Source organism: Odocoileus virginianus, chromosome 13 (genome assembly GCF_023699985.2).
Source record: "Odocoileus virginianus isolate 20LAN1187 ecotype Illinois chromosome 13, Ovbor_1.2, whole genome shotgun sequence".
Lineage (NCBI taxonomy): Eukaryota > Metazoa > Chordata > Mammalia > Artiodactyla > Cervidae > Odocoileus > Odocoileus virginianus.
The window spans coordinates 12,860,136-12,874,935 of NC_069686.1; the positions used below are offsets into that span (position 1 = coordinate 12,860,136).

Sequence of the window (14,800 nt, forward strand, 5' to 3'; positions counted from 1 at the left end):
TATGTACAAAGAAGTTGGCTTATATCCTGCCTACTTCCAAGTGTGAGTATGTGCATTGCCTTAAATTTTAAATATATCAGACTTCCTCCATTTACTCATTTTCCATTGATCAACGAAGGCATACAGAGATGCCTTTTATACACAGTTCCTGTATCATAGCTATCACAGTCTGTTTCTCATTTTATGTCTTCACAGATGTGACTGTCCCTAGTTAAAACCTGAGACTACAGCATAGTTAACTCTGAAGAATATTCTTTCTGAAGTTAAGATATTAGCATCAACAACACTATATTCTGCCTCTGTGGTTGAAAAAAATGTATTAAAATCAGGCATGTGAAGGAAATGTGGAATCTGGCTCCATATTTTTATGGTTTAATGTTCTTAACACTCTCTTTGCCCCCAGGTCATGCAGATGTATCTTCCATTTTGTGGAATTGCCATATCTAATGCTCAGCTCTTTGCTGCCTCAAGGAAAGAATATGAAAGAAGCAGGGTGAGTAGAAAGAAGCATTGCTGACAATCCTCAGAGCTCTTTGTCTTTCAAGTGTCTGTGAGTCATTATGTCTTTTAAAAACAGTAGATGATCTTTGAATAGTACAGAAACATTTTTTTTAATCTGTATAATCCTTCAGGTCTGTGGTTGATGTTCTCCTTTAAGCAATAAACCCAAACGGAGGTGGATATAAATCCTCTGTTGTTGTGCAGGGGAAATAACTTCTTTTAAAAAGGAAATTAATTTTCACATCTATACTACAAGGCAATAGATATATTCTAGCTTACTTACAGTTTTGAAACAATAACACAATTAGTGATCTTTTTACAATTTAGTTCCTTTAAGAAGCAAAGTATGTTATAGATGATTTCACCCCAACTCACAAATTATGTTTGTGAATTGAAAGTTTTCCTGGAAGAGAATGATAATGTTGCAAACACCAGCTTATAGGATTATAAAGAAACACAGATACAGGGATTACTGTCATATACCTTCAGCAGTTGTAGGGCTAAATAGTAAAAAAGAAAACAAAAACAAAGACTGGTACTCAAAAAATTGCTAAATAATCAAGTAGAGGTTAAATATATTAGACTCACTCTATTTTTAAATATAGGGACATTACTGTTACAATTTAGAAATATATTTAACAAGAAGATGTTCAGAAAGGTTAGAAACCCCCAGTTGATTGGAAATCAAATTGATTAAAAGTTTCATTTGCTCAGCATTATGATTTACGAATATTGCACAGGAAACAATTGACAACTACAGCCATCTTCTTTAGCACAGCATACAACCCCTTTTCTCTGATTTGGATCCTGTTTTCATCTTTAGCCCCATGTCTTACCATTCTCCTCCTTTCATTGGGCACTCCAGCAGTATAGGCCCCAATTTCCAGAAAACAGTCTGTTTCACTTTCTCATTCTCTTAGTAATATTTCTCCCTCTGCTTTCAGTGCCTCATGTCCACCTTTTTCTCCCACTGCTTTTGCCTTGCATTTCTCTGAAGACCCAGCTCAGTGTTCCACTTCATCTTTCCTTCTTTGCTTATTATTTTGTCTTATATTTACTGCCATTGTTTTATTGTGGACACTTATCACACTGTATAGTATTTATCAATGGCCCTCTTCTCCAACTACCATAAATGTCATGGTAGTATTTTCCAAAGTGTATTCTTTAAAACACCAGTGCTATGGGATTCTATGGTCAAGTTGAATAGGCTTTTCTATCTCAGTGTTTTGTAGAGCCTTCAAAAGGCTAATGTGGGTGGTGAATATTCAAGAATCACAGGAAGCATTTCTCAAACCCACTTGGCCAGAGCACCCCCTTTACATGCAGCACCTCCTAAGGCTAGCATTTTGTGGGGTGCCCATTGGAAAGCAGCGTGACAGGATCCTCTAAAGAGCCCCTCATTCAGTTCAGTTCAGTTCAGTCGCTCAGTCGTGTCCGACTCTTTGTGACCCCATGAATCGCAGCACTCCAGGCCTCCCATCACCAACTCCTGGAGTTTACTCAAATTCATGCCCATCGAGTCAGTGAAGCCATCCAACCATCTCATCCTCTGTCGTCCCCTTCTCCTCCTGCTTCCAATCCCTTCCAGCATCAGGGTCTTTTCCAATGAGCCAACTCTTCACATGAGGTGGCCAAAGGATTGGAGTTTCAGCTTCAGCATCATCCTTCCAATGAACACCCAGGACTGATCTGCTTTAGGATGGACGGGCTGGATCTCCTTGCAGTCCAAGGGACTCTCAAGAGTCTTCTCCAACACCACGGTTCAAAAGCATCAATCCTTTGGTGCTCAGCTTTCTTCACAGTCTAACTCTCACATCCATACATGACCACTGGAAAAACCAGCCTTGACCAGACGGACCTTTGTTGGCAAAGTAATGTCTCTGCTTTTTAATATGCTAGGTTGGTCATAACTTTCTTTCCAAGGAGTGAGCATCTTTTAATTTCATGGCTGCAGTCACCATCTGCAGTGATTTTGGAGCCCCAAAAAATAAAGTCTGACACTGTTTCCACTGTTTCCCCATCTATTTCCCATGAGGTGATGGGACCAGATGCCATGATCTTAGTTTTCTGAATGTTAAGCTTTAAGCCAACTTTTTCGCTCTCCTCTTTCACTTTCATCAAGAGGCTTTTCAGTTCCCCTTCACTGTCTGCCATAAGGGTGGTGTCATCCGCATATCTGAGGTTATTGATATTTCTCCCGGCAATCTTGATTCCAGCTTGTGCTTCTTCCAGCCCAGCATTTCTCATGATGTACTCTGCATATAAGTTAAATAAGCAGGGTGACAATATACAGCCTTGACGTACTCCTTTTCCTATTTGGAACCAGTCTGTTGTCCCATGTCCAGTTCTAACTGTTGCTTCCTGACCTGCATACAGGTTTCTCAAAAGGCAGGTCAGGTGGTCTGGTATTCCCATCTCCTTCAGAATTTTCCACAGTTTATTGTGATCCACATAGTCAAAAGCTTTGGCATAGTCAATAAAGCAGAAATAGATGTTTTTCTGGAACTTCCTTGCTTTTTTGATGATCCAGCAGATGTTGGCAATTTGATCTCTTGTTCCTCTGCCTTTTCTAAAATCAGCTTGAACATCTGGAAGTTCTCAGTTCACGTATTGCTGAAGCCTGGCTTGGAGAATTTTGAGCATTACCTTACTAGCGTGTGAGATGAGTGCAACTGTGTGATAGTTTGAGCATTCTTTGGGATTGACTTTCTTAGGGATTGGAATGAAAACTGACCTTTTCCAGTCCTGTGGCCACTGCTGAGTTTTCCAAATTTCCTGGAATGTTGCATGCAGCACTTTCACAGCATCATCTTTCAGGATTTGAAATAGCTCAGCTGGAATTCCACACATCCACTAGCTTTGTTCATAGTGATGCTTTCTAAGACCCACTTGACTTCACATTCCAGCATGTCTGGCTCTAGGTGAATGATCACACCATTGTGATTATCTGGCTCGTGAAGATCTTTTTTGTATAGTTCTTCTGTGTATTCTTGCCACCTCTTCTTAATATCTTCTGCTTCTGTTAGGTCCATACCATTTATGTCCTTTATCAAACCCATCTTTGCCTGAAATGTTCCCTCGATATCTCCAATTTTCCTGAAGAGATCTCTAGTCTTTCTCATTCTGTTGTTTTCCTCTATTTCTTTGCATTGATTGCTGAGGAAGGCTTTCTTATCTCTCCTGGCTATTCTTTGGAACTCTGCATTCAAATGGGAATATCTTTCCTTTTCTCCTTTGCTTTCGCTTCTATTCTTTTCACAGCTATTTGTAAGGCCTCCTCAGACAACCATTTTGCCTTTTTGCATTTCTTTTCCATGGGGATGGTCTTGATCCTTGTCTCCTGTACAATGTTACGAACTTCCGTCCATAGTTCATCAGGCATTCTGTCTATCAGATCTAGTCCCTTAAATCTATTTCTCACTTCCACTGTATAGTCATAAGGGATTTGATTTAGGTCATACCTGAATGGTCTGGTGGTTTTCCCTACTTTCTTCAGTTTAAGTCTGAATTTGGCAATAAGGAGTTCATGATCTTAGCCACAGTCAGCTCCTGGTCTTGTTTTTGCTGACTGTATAGAGCTTCTCCATCTTTGGCTGCAAAGAATATAATCAATCTGATTTCGGTGTTGACCATCTGGTGATGTCCATGTGTACAGTCTTCTCTTGTGTTGTTGGAAGAGGGTGTTTTCTATGACCAGTGCATTCTCTTGGCAAAACTCTATTAGCCTTTGCCCTTCTTCATTCCATACTCCAAGGCCAAATTTGCCTGTCCCTCCAGATGTTTCTTGACTTCCTACTTTTGCATTCCAGCCCCCTATAATGAAAAGGACATCTTTTTTGGGTGTTAGTTCTAAAAGTTCTTGTAGGTCTTCATAGAACCATTCAGTTCAGCTTCTTCAGCGTTACGGTTGGGGCATAGGCTTGGATTACCGTGATATTGAATGGTTTGCCTTGGAAATGAACAGAGATCATTCTGTCGTTTTTGAGGTTGCATCCAAGTACTGCATTTTGGACTCTTTTGTTGACTATGATGGCTACTCCATTTCTTCTAAGGGATTCCTGCCCACAGTGGTAGATATAATGGTCATCTGAGTTAAATTCACGCATTCCAGTCCATTTTAGTTCACTGATTCCTAGAATGTCGACATTCACTCTTGCCATCTTCTATTTGACTACTTCCAATTTGCCTTGATTCATGGACCTAACATTCCAGGTTCCTATGCAATATTGCTCTTTACAGCATCGGACCTTGCTTCCATCACCAGTCGCATCCACAACTGGGTATTGTTTTTGCGTTGGCTCCATCCCTTCATTCTTTCTGGAGTTATTTCTCTACTGATCTCCAGTAGCATATTGGGCACCTACTGACCTGGGGAGTTCCTCTTTCAGTATCCTATCATTTTGCCTTCTCAAACTGTTCATGGGGTAAGTGCTGTAAAAAAAAAAAAAGAACAAAGTGAGATAATGGAATACAAATTAGTTGCTGAAGGGTAGTTTAGGATGATGTTTATTTCAGAAGGTGATCAAGAAGGTCTCTATGAAGACGTCATATCTGAGCAGAGACCTAAATTAAATGAAGGAGCAAAGCCACACAAAGATCTAGGAAGAAGATTCCAAGCAGTGGAAATATCAAGTGCAAAGGCCAAGGGGTAGGAGAAGCTTTGGTCCATGTGTCTAAAGAGCAGATAGGAAAGACCTCAGATAGCCAAAACAATCCTAAGGAAGAAGAACAAAGCTGGGGGCACCACACTTCTTGATTTAAAACTATTCTTCAAAGCTATAGTAATCAAAATAGTATTGTACTGGCATTAAAAACAGACATACAGACCAATGGAATAGAATTAAGAGCCCAGAAATAAACCCATACATACAGAGTCAACATCTGTTTGACTAGGGAGCCAAGAATACTCAATGGGGAAAAAGTAGTTTTTTTTTCAATAAATGGTTTCGGGAACCTGGATATTCACATGCAAAAGAATGAGATTAGATTAAACCTCTATCTTATATCACTCACAAAAATCAACTTGAAATAGATTAAAAGCTTAAACTTGAGACCTGAAACTGTAAAACTCCTAGAAGAAAATATGGGTGAAAGCTCCAGTGATTTTTTTTGGGGGGTCTGATATAAAAGCTCAGGCAACAAAAGCAGAAATAAACAACTGAGACTACCTCAAACACAAAAACTTCTTCACAGCAAAAGAAACAATCAAAAAATAAAGAAGTAAACTATGGAATGGGAGAAAATATTTGCAAATCATCTGTATTGATAAGGGGTTAATCTCCAAAATATATAAGGAACTCACACAACCCAATAGCAAAAAAAACAAAAAACAAACAAACAAAAAAAAAAACCACCCAAAAAACAAGCAAACAAAAAACAACCCCAAATCATCCAATTAAAAAATAGAGAATTTGAAAAGACATTTTTCCAAAGAAGACATACAAATGGCCAATAGACACATGAAAAGATGCTCAACATCATCAGGGAAATGCAAATTAAAACTATAATGAGATATCACTTCCTACCTCTTAGAATGGCTGTTATCAAAACGATATGGGAAAACAAGTGTTGGTAAGGATGTGGAGAAAAGGGAACCCTTTGTACACTGTTGGTGGAATATAAATTGGTGCAGCTACTATGGAAAACAATATGGAGGTTCCTCAAAAAATTAAAAATAGAACTACCATATTATCCAGCAGCTTCACTTCTGAGTATATATCAAAAGGAAATTAAATTTCTAGCTCAGAAAGATATCTGCACTCCCATGTTCATTGCAATATTATTTACAATAGCCAAGATATAGAAACAGCCTAAGTGTGCATTAATAGTTGAATGAATAAAGAAATTGTGATACACACATACACACACACAATGGAGCATTATTCTGCCATAAGGCAGAAGAAAACCCCATCATTTGTGACAACATGGATGAAACTTGAGGGCACTCTGTTAAGTAAAATCAGTTCAGTTCAGTTCAGTTCAGTCACTCAGTCATATCTGACTCGCGACCCCATGAACCGCAGCACGCCAGGCCTCCCTGTCCATCACCAACTGCTGGAGTCCACCCAAACTCATGTCGAATGAGTTGGTGATGCCATCCAACCATCTCATCCTCTGTCATCCCCTTCTCCTCCCACCTTCAATCTTTCCCAGCATCACAGTCTTTTCAAATGAGTCAGCTCTTCATATCAGGTGGCCAAAGGATTGGAGTTTCAGCTTCAACATCAGTCCTTCCAATGAACACCCAGGACTGATCTCCTTTAGGATGGACTGGTTGGATCTCCTTGCAGTTCAAGGGACTCTCAAGAGTCTTCTCCAACACCACAGTTCAAAAGCATCAATTCTTTGGGTCTCAGTTTTCTTTATAGTCCAACTCTCACATCCAGACATGACTATTGAAAAAAGCATAGCCTTGACTAGACACACCTTTGTTGACAGAGCAATGTCTCTGCTTTTTAATATGCTGTCTAGGTTGGTCATAACTTTCCTTCCAAGGAGTAAGCGTCTTTTAATTTCATGGCTGCAATCACCATCTGCAGTGATTTTGGAGCCCCCCAAAACAAAGTCAGCCACTGTTTCCACTGTTTCTCCATCTATATGCCATGAAGTGATGGGACCAGATGCCATGATCTTAGTTTTCTGAATGTTGAGCTTTAAGCCAACTTCTTCACTCTCCTCTTTCACTTTCATCAAGAGGCTCTTTAGTTCTTCTTCACTTTCTGCTGTAAGGGTGGTATCATCTGCATATCTGAGGTTATTGATATTTCTCCCAGCAATCTTGATTCCAGCTTGTGCTTCTTCCAGCCCAGCATTTCTCATGATGTACTCTGCATATAAGTTAAGTAAGCAGGGTGACAATATACAGCCTTGACGTACTCCTTTTCCTATCTGGAACCAGTCTGTATGTTCCATGTCCAGTTCTAACTGTTTCTTCCTGACCTGCATACAGGTTTCTCAAGAGGCAGGTCAGGTGGTCTGGTATTCCCATCTCTTTCAGAATTTTCCACAGTTTATTGTGATCCACATAGTCAAAGGCTTTGGCATAGTCAATAAAGCAGAAATAGATGTTTTTCTGGAACTCTCTTGCTTTTTTGATGATCCAGTCTGTATTATTTCACATATATATTGAATCTATGAAAGCGGAACTCAAAGAAGCAGAGTGTAGTATGGTGGTTTCCAGGAGCTGGAGTGTCCAGGAAAAGGAGAGATGTTGGTCAAAGTATACAGACTTCTAGTTATAAGATAAGTAAGTTCTGGAGATCTGGTGTTCAGTGTGATGACTATAGTTAATGATACTGCATTATGCACTTGAATATTGCTGAGAAAATAAATCTTAATGTTCTTACCACAAAAAAATTGTAATTATGTAAGGTGATGGATATTTTAACTAACCTTAGTGTAGTAATCATTTTGCAATATATAGGTGTATTAAATCATCATGTTGTACACCTTAAAGTCACACAAAGTTTTATGTCAATTATATCTCAATAAAGCTGGTGGTGGGGAGAAGTAATGTAGCTGGACAGTGAGAAGTGAGAGATTCTCCAAAAAATTTAGCAGTGAAATATATAAGGCCTACTGATATGGGAAATGAATGAAAATGACTTTAGACTTGTACGGGTGGCAAGTAAGCAGTTGGATATGGGAGTTAAGAGTTTTGGAGAGATGTGAAGACTCGAGATTAATGTTTGGGAACCATCAGCATATAGATGGTATTTAAAACTAGGGTACAGGTGGGAAAAATATATGGATAAGAGAAGGGAAAAGGTCCAAGGATAAGTCCAGAAGCAAAAGAAGGTCTGAAGAAGGAGCTGGGGACATGCAAGTGACATTGAGAAACAGGGAGTGTTCAATTGTGTGCAAAACTTCCATGTCTGTCGCATTGCATGTCATCCTAGATTTTCTTCTTCTTTTTTTTCCTCCTATTTTGAAGCCAGTCTGCATTGTTATTTGTGAAACTTTTATCACTTGTTAGTAAAGCAGCAATTTTTAATTAGAAACAATAAAATTACTATAATGCGATTTGTCAGTACAAAACTCAAGGCACAATTAGTTTTTCCTCCGAGATAAATGTTCCTGTATATGGGTCCCAGAGGCCCCATCCATGCAGTCACACCAAATTGAAAAGTTAAATAATTGTTCAGTTAATATGATCCATCTGAAGAACTAGTCTGGATGATTAAGGAAATAATGTCTCCTCCCTTAATAACAGGGGATTTTGTTGGTAATTATGCAGACAGTTGCCTTATTTTTAATATTATATTTGCACATGAAATTACCAGACATTGACCTCTTACAGCGATTTGCTGTCCAAATGCCAAATGGACAGAACACACTTAAAACTTTTTTCAACTCATAGTGTTTCTCTTTGCTTTGGAATCATAGAGCAATGCACAGCCCTTGGCCACAGTCACAAGCTCTCTTTAGAGAAAACACTGTCCGAGATTTTGGGTCTGCTTTGAGATGCTTAGGGAAATAGACTCATTTCATGGATCCCTTAACTCATTCAAATACTTTTCTACCTGAATAGACTCAGAGAAGAAATTCTCACATTTCAAATGGTTTCAGGACAAATCAAATCATTACCAAAGTTGAAAATTAGTCAACACCACCTATCAGAATAGATGTGAATTTGAAAACCCATGAAATCCTTTTGTGACAGGTCAGACTGGAGACATCACATTAAATTCTGTTGAATAAAGCATCCTCTGGCCAATTCACTGGCTGTGTAATTTTCTGATTGCACTTTGATAGAGGCAAAATATCTACTACCTGTAAATGGCTCACTGTTCCTCAATCTCTGGATGTATCCATGTAATTAAAAATTCTAAATAAATATTATTTCAATGTACAAATTGTAAGCTAGCTTAGCTGGATAAAATGACATGTTATCACAATTTCATTTTTAAATGAGTATACAGCTTTCAAATTAGAATTTAAATTTTTTCTTTAATTTTTATGCTTTTTATTTTATTATTTTAATAAATTTTTAATGATTTTTTTGGAGATGTATAATGGCATTTCAATGTTCTCCTGGACAAATTTCTTGTGTAGGGGAATTAATAGGGGTTTTATATATATATTTTTGAAGGTTTTGAAACTTAACTAGCATCCATTACTATAATTCTTTAATAGTTCTGTGAGAGATATATATTAGTGAAAATAAGTCTTGAGTTTGACCATGAAGCTATTTCTTCCAGATGGTGAGGAAGAGATGCTTTGTAATTTTCTGAAATAAATGTATCTTGGAGAGAATCAAGTATTTGGTATTCATAAAATGTTGATTTTTAAACCCAGTCATGTTTTTTAAAACATTTAAAAATCAATTTTTAAACATTGCAGAAAAACTACTGTAGGAGCAGAAAAGCCTATCAGTAATGATTATATGAGATCATGTAGTCATTAACTGTATGGAATATAGTCATATAGATATATGAAGAATTTATGTGGGATTATATGGACTGGTGGGCTACTGTCCATGGGATCATAAAGAGTTGGACATGACTGAGAGACAGAGCAACTCAGCACACGCGCACACACACACACACATATGGACTGGCACTATTCTCAAGTTATATTTTATAATTCAAGACCGTGTTATGAAAGGAAACAATGGAAATATGTCAAAACAACCATAAACACTTTAAAATTTAGCCACACGAAAATATTTATATTTTTATTGCAAAGACTAAATGGAATTTTTGAGAGACAAATTTTAATTCAGTCCCTTAGCCACCTAAATACATACATTTTCTCTTTCCTAGGCTTTGCTAGAGGTGGTTAATGACCTCTTTGAAGAACAGACGGACCTGGAGAAAATTGTCAAGAAAATAATGCATCGGGCCCAAACACTGTTGAAATGTGAACGCTGTTCTGTTTTACTCCTGGAGGACATCGAATCACCAGTAAGTCATCTTTTATCTGTCATCTGTGTTAAGAAATCAAGTTTAGTTTAGTTGTAACTAAGTTCGTGAAATTGCGACTTGAACCACCCTTTTGTGACTCTTCTAACATGAGGTGACTTTTTATAAAATAAAGTTTTTTATTTCCTGTATGTGTTTTTTCAGTCTTGATCTGCTGTCATCTGAGAAACTTTGACGACCTTGAGGTCTAGCGGAGCTCTGTGTACACAGATGAGGCAGCTGGGGGACGGGAAAGTGAAAGTGAAAGTCGCCCAGTACTGTCAGACTCTTTGGGACCCCATGGACTCTACAGTCCATGGAATTCTCCAGGCCAGAATACTGGAGTGGGTAGCCTTTCCCTTCTCCAGGGGATCTTCCCAACTCAGGGATGGAACCCAGGTCTCCCGCATTGCAGGCGGATTCTTTACCAGCTGAACCACCAGCGAAGCCCAAGGGATGGAAGGGGCTGCCCGAACTCACTCAGCTGAAGAGAAGAGAAGCCGGGCTGCCAGCCTCCCGTTGAACCCACACAGCAAGGGAAGGCCGTCAGCACGCGTGAGCATGGACTACAGTCCACACAACACTCCACAGCCCCCTTCCGGGGTGGGGGTCGGGGAGTGGGCAAGCAGTGCTCTTTGCGCTTGCGCTCAGTGGGGTCACCCCAGCCTCAGTGGGGCGGCACTCTCCAGCAGAGGTTTGTTCCGCCGCTTCCCACGTTTCCACCTTCTTCTACTGCTGCTTCGGGCCTGTGGACACTAGCTCGGTGCGCGCCCGTCAGGAGGCGGAGGCTCCTGCCCTCCTCACGCAGGGGCTACTTACTCTCACTTCAGGGGCGAGCAGCCCTTGTCCTGGGCCTCGGGCCTGCCTTATCTTGGCTTTCAGGGTCTTTTAGGTCCTCTGGCTCTTTGTGAGAAGTCTGCTGGGTACACACACAGCAATATTGAAAATAATGACCATCATCCATCTAACTTCTTGAAAGCTAAATGTCTACACCCTCAGCAGCAGTTTAATATCTTTGCCGTGAACTCTCTTCAAAGACCGGGAATTGTCTAGCAATTAAGTGCCGTTTTAATACCCCAGAGAATGATGTTTTACTGTAGTTACTTAGAAAGGTTATTGTCTTTGCCTTTAGCTTTGATTTCCTCAAAAAACAAGAACCTGGCGCAAATTTTGGAGATTTAATAATAAATATTGTAAAACTTAAAATATTTTAAGTTTTTAAAAAAATTTCATTGATATATAGTTGATTTACAATGTCGTGTTAGTTTCAGGTGTTCAGCAAAGTGATTCAGTTATATATATCCTTTTTGGAATTCTTTTCCATTATAGGTTATTACAAGGTATTGAGTATAGTTCCCCATGCTATACTGTAGGACCTTGTTGGTTATCTATTTATCATTAAGCTTTCAAAAATCTATATACGTTTAAAATGCTTAGGAGTATTTCCCCATATCTTCGCAGTTCAGTTCAGTTCAGTTACTCAGTTGTGTCTGATTCTTTGCAACCCTGTGAACTGCAGCACGCCAGGCCTCCCTGTCCATCACCAACTCCCAGAGTCTACCCAAACTCATGTCCATTGAGTTGGTGATGCCATCCAACCATCTTATCCTCTGTTGTCCCCTTCTCCTGCCTTCAATCTTTCCCAGCATCAGGGTCTTTTCAAATGAGTCAGCTCTTTGCATCAGGTGGCCAAAGGATTGGAGTTTCAGCTTCAACATCAGTCCTTCCAATGAACACTCAGGACTAATCTCCTTTAGGATGGACTGGTTGGATCTCCTTGCAGTCCGAGGGACTCTCAAGAGTCATCTCCAACTCTACAGTTCAAAAGCATCAATTCTTCTGTGTTCAGCTTTCCTTATAGTCCAACTCTAGAGTTTTGTGTTATTTCTACTCAGCAAATGTGGTTTAAACAAACAATAGCCTTGCAATTATCCTGTGGTTGTGTAAAAATCAGTAGATCCTGGGTTTCTCAGATGGTACTAGTGGTAAAGAACCTGTCAATGCAGGAGATATGAGACACAGATTTGAACCCTGAGTCAGGAAGATGCCCTGGAGGAGGGCATGGCAACCCACTTCAGTATTCTTGCCTGGAGAATCCCATGGACAGAGGAGCAGGGACTCAAAGAGTCAGACAGAACTGAAGCGACTTAGCATACACAGCACAATAGATTCTTGGGAGAACACACACACACACACATAGCCCGTATATGTGAAGTGCTTCTGGATGCTTCATGAAGCATTTTGGCTCATTTAATACTTACTGCATCCTTATGAGGCAAGTAGTATTATCATCCTCATTTATTGATGAGGAATTCAGGCTCCAAGAGTTGACTGACCTTCAGGGGTATTCCCCAGCACCTGGCAGGGATGCCTCTGAAAGGAGTGGGAAGAGGTGGGATGCTAGTGGGTGCCTGGCTGGCTGTGGGCTCTCCTTGAGCAAAGGCAGGAAGGGGAAACTGGTAGGACTTGTTTCCAGGGTTTGCGAGCCACTCCCAGGTCCTCATGAGGGTGGGTGGCTGGGGGGCCAGGTGGAATCTAAACAGGGACAGATTCACTGTTTGCTTGGTCAGTTAGAACAGACATGGAAGTAATTTAAATCAGCTTAGGGTGATCATTTTTTGCAAATCTTCTAACATGGAGTAACTTTTACCCTGTAGTCTTGCTTTTTGGCAAGTGAGATGAAAAAGTACAGATGACAGAAGATAATATGGAAGGCGGGGGCAGAGCTGGAGAGGATAACAGTGACAGTAAGAACTTCAGGATATAAAGTAGGGAGAGGTCAGAAACCACTCCCTAGACTAGATGGCACGTGTGTGTGTTCAGTCACTCAGTCATGTCCGACTCTTTGTGACCCTTTGGACTATAGCCCACCAGGTTTCTCTGCCTAAGGGACTTTTCGGGCAAGAATACTGGAGTGGGTTGACATTTCCTCTCCAGGGGATCTTCCCAACCCAGGGATCGAACTTTCGTCTCCTGTGTCTCCTGCATTGCAGGTGAATTCTTTACTTACTAAGCCACTGGGGAAGCCAGACTAGATGGTAACATGCAGTAAAGGTGTTGGTGTAGTTGTGAAGATTTAAAAGACCTTTTCCCTATCACAGCTGAACATTCTAAGATTTTTTGAAATGGCGGAGTCAGGGCAGAAAACCTGGAGCCAGTCTATCTTTCTTCTCTTTGCCCATCCCCTCCCTCTCAGAGTGAGAATGAACTCCTTCAGTCCGGAGAGACAAGGTCAGGGGTAAAAGTGAACTATGTGCAAAAAGAGGAGACCCATCTATTTGGTGCCATTTGAGAAGCTGTAAAGAATTTTCATCAAGGTTGCTAGGCAGGTGGTGGGGGAGCTGAGTGCAGGGGCAGGACGGCAATATATGTGGCATCACCACGCAGAAAAGTCATAATGCCCTGCTTTCCTTTAACTTGCTTCTCACCAAAAGTTTCTTGAACTTCAGACTTAAAGGGACTGATCACTGTTCTGTGCAGTACCCTGATTGTCAGGTAGAAGGCTGGGAAGGAAACCATATACAGTCACACCATGTATAAGAGGGGAAGACAGCTGAGCAAGACGCCAGGTGGCAAAAGCTAATGCTGCCACAGAGGTTTCAACAAACAGAAAATCCTGCCCTGATGAAGTTCTCTGGCTGAGGCTTCCTCACCTTAGAATGGATGGATTGATAGTAAATTTTTTAGGCTTTGCAAGTCACATGATCTCTCTTGCAGCTACTCATGGTAGCATGAAAGCAGTCTCAGTATGACTGTGTTCCAATAAAGCATTATTGATAAAAGTAGGTGGTGGGCCAGATTTGGCTGCAGGCAGCAGTTTTCAGATCTCCATCCTAGATAATCCTTGGGTGGCCTTTACTTTCTTAGGATGCTGAAAAATGAGCTGCCCACTTTTTTGTCTTGTTTCTGTGAAGTCAATATAAATTTCAGATGGAGCAAAGATTTGTGTAAAAAAAGAAAATTACTGGTGAGTATTGTTCTATAGTCATTTGGTGGGGAAAGGTTTTCTAAAACATTCACACAATTCCTTAGAGAATATAAGCACATTAAAACACTTCTATGATTTTTTTAACCATTGAAATGGAAAAGACTTAAGAGAATTATAACAGCAAGTATGAGTGTGGGTATAAGAAAATGGACATTCTTTTTACTGATGATGAGATTTTAAACTGGGGTAGCCTTTATGGATTATAAGCTTGGTAAAATATGTTTCAGTTTTAAAAGAGCATAGCCTTTGCATTCAGCAATTTCTCCTCTTAAAATTTAGCACAGTGAAAGAGATAGAGAAGAGTAAGAGAGCAAAATCAGTATATAAGAAGTTTTACTGCAGTATTTATAGTTGTAAGAATATAAATCAAATAGCAACAGAAGTTTTATGTAATGAAATGCTATACATC

General features: G+C 40.0%; 1 protein-coding gene across 1 annotated transcript in view; it reads left to right on the plus strand.

The window, feature by feature from the left end:
* PDE11A (phosphodiesterase 11A) overlaps positions 1-14,800 on the plus strand; it is a 402,070-nt gene that overhangs the window by 138,986 nt on the left and 248,284 nt on the right. The window contains exons 3-4 of the mRNA XM_020908326.2: positions 404-493; positions 10,266-10,406. Coding sequence (XP_020763985.2) covers positions 404-493; positions 10,266-10,406 — 231 coding nt within the window. The remainder of the gene's footprint in view (positions 1-403; positions 494-10,265; positions 10,407-14,800) is intronic.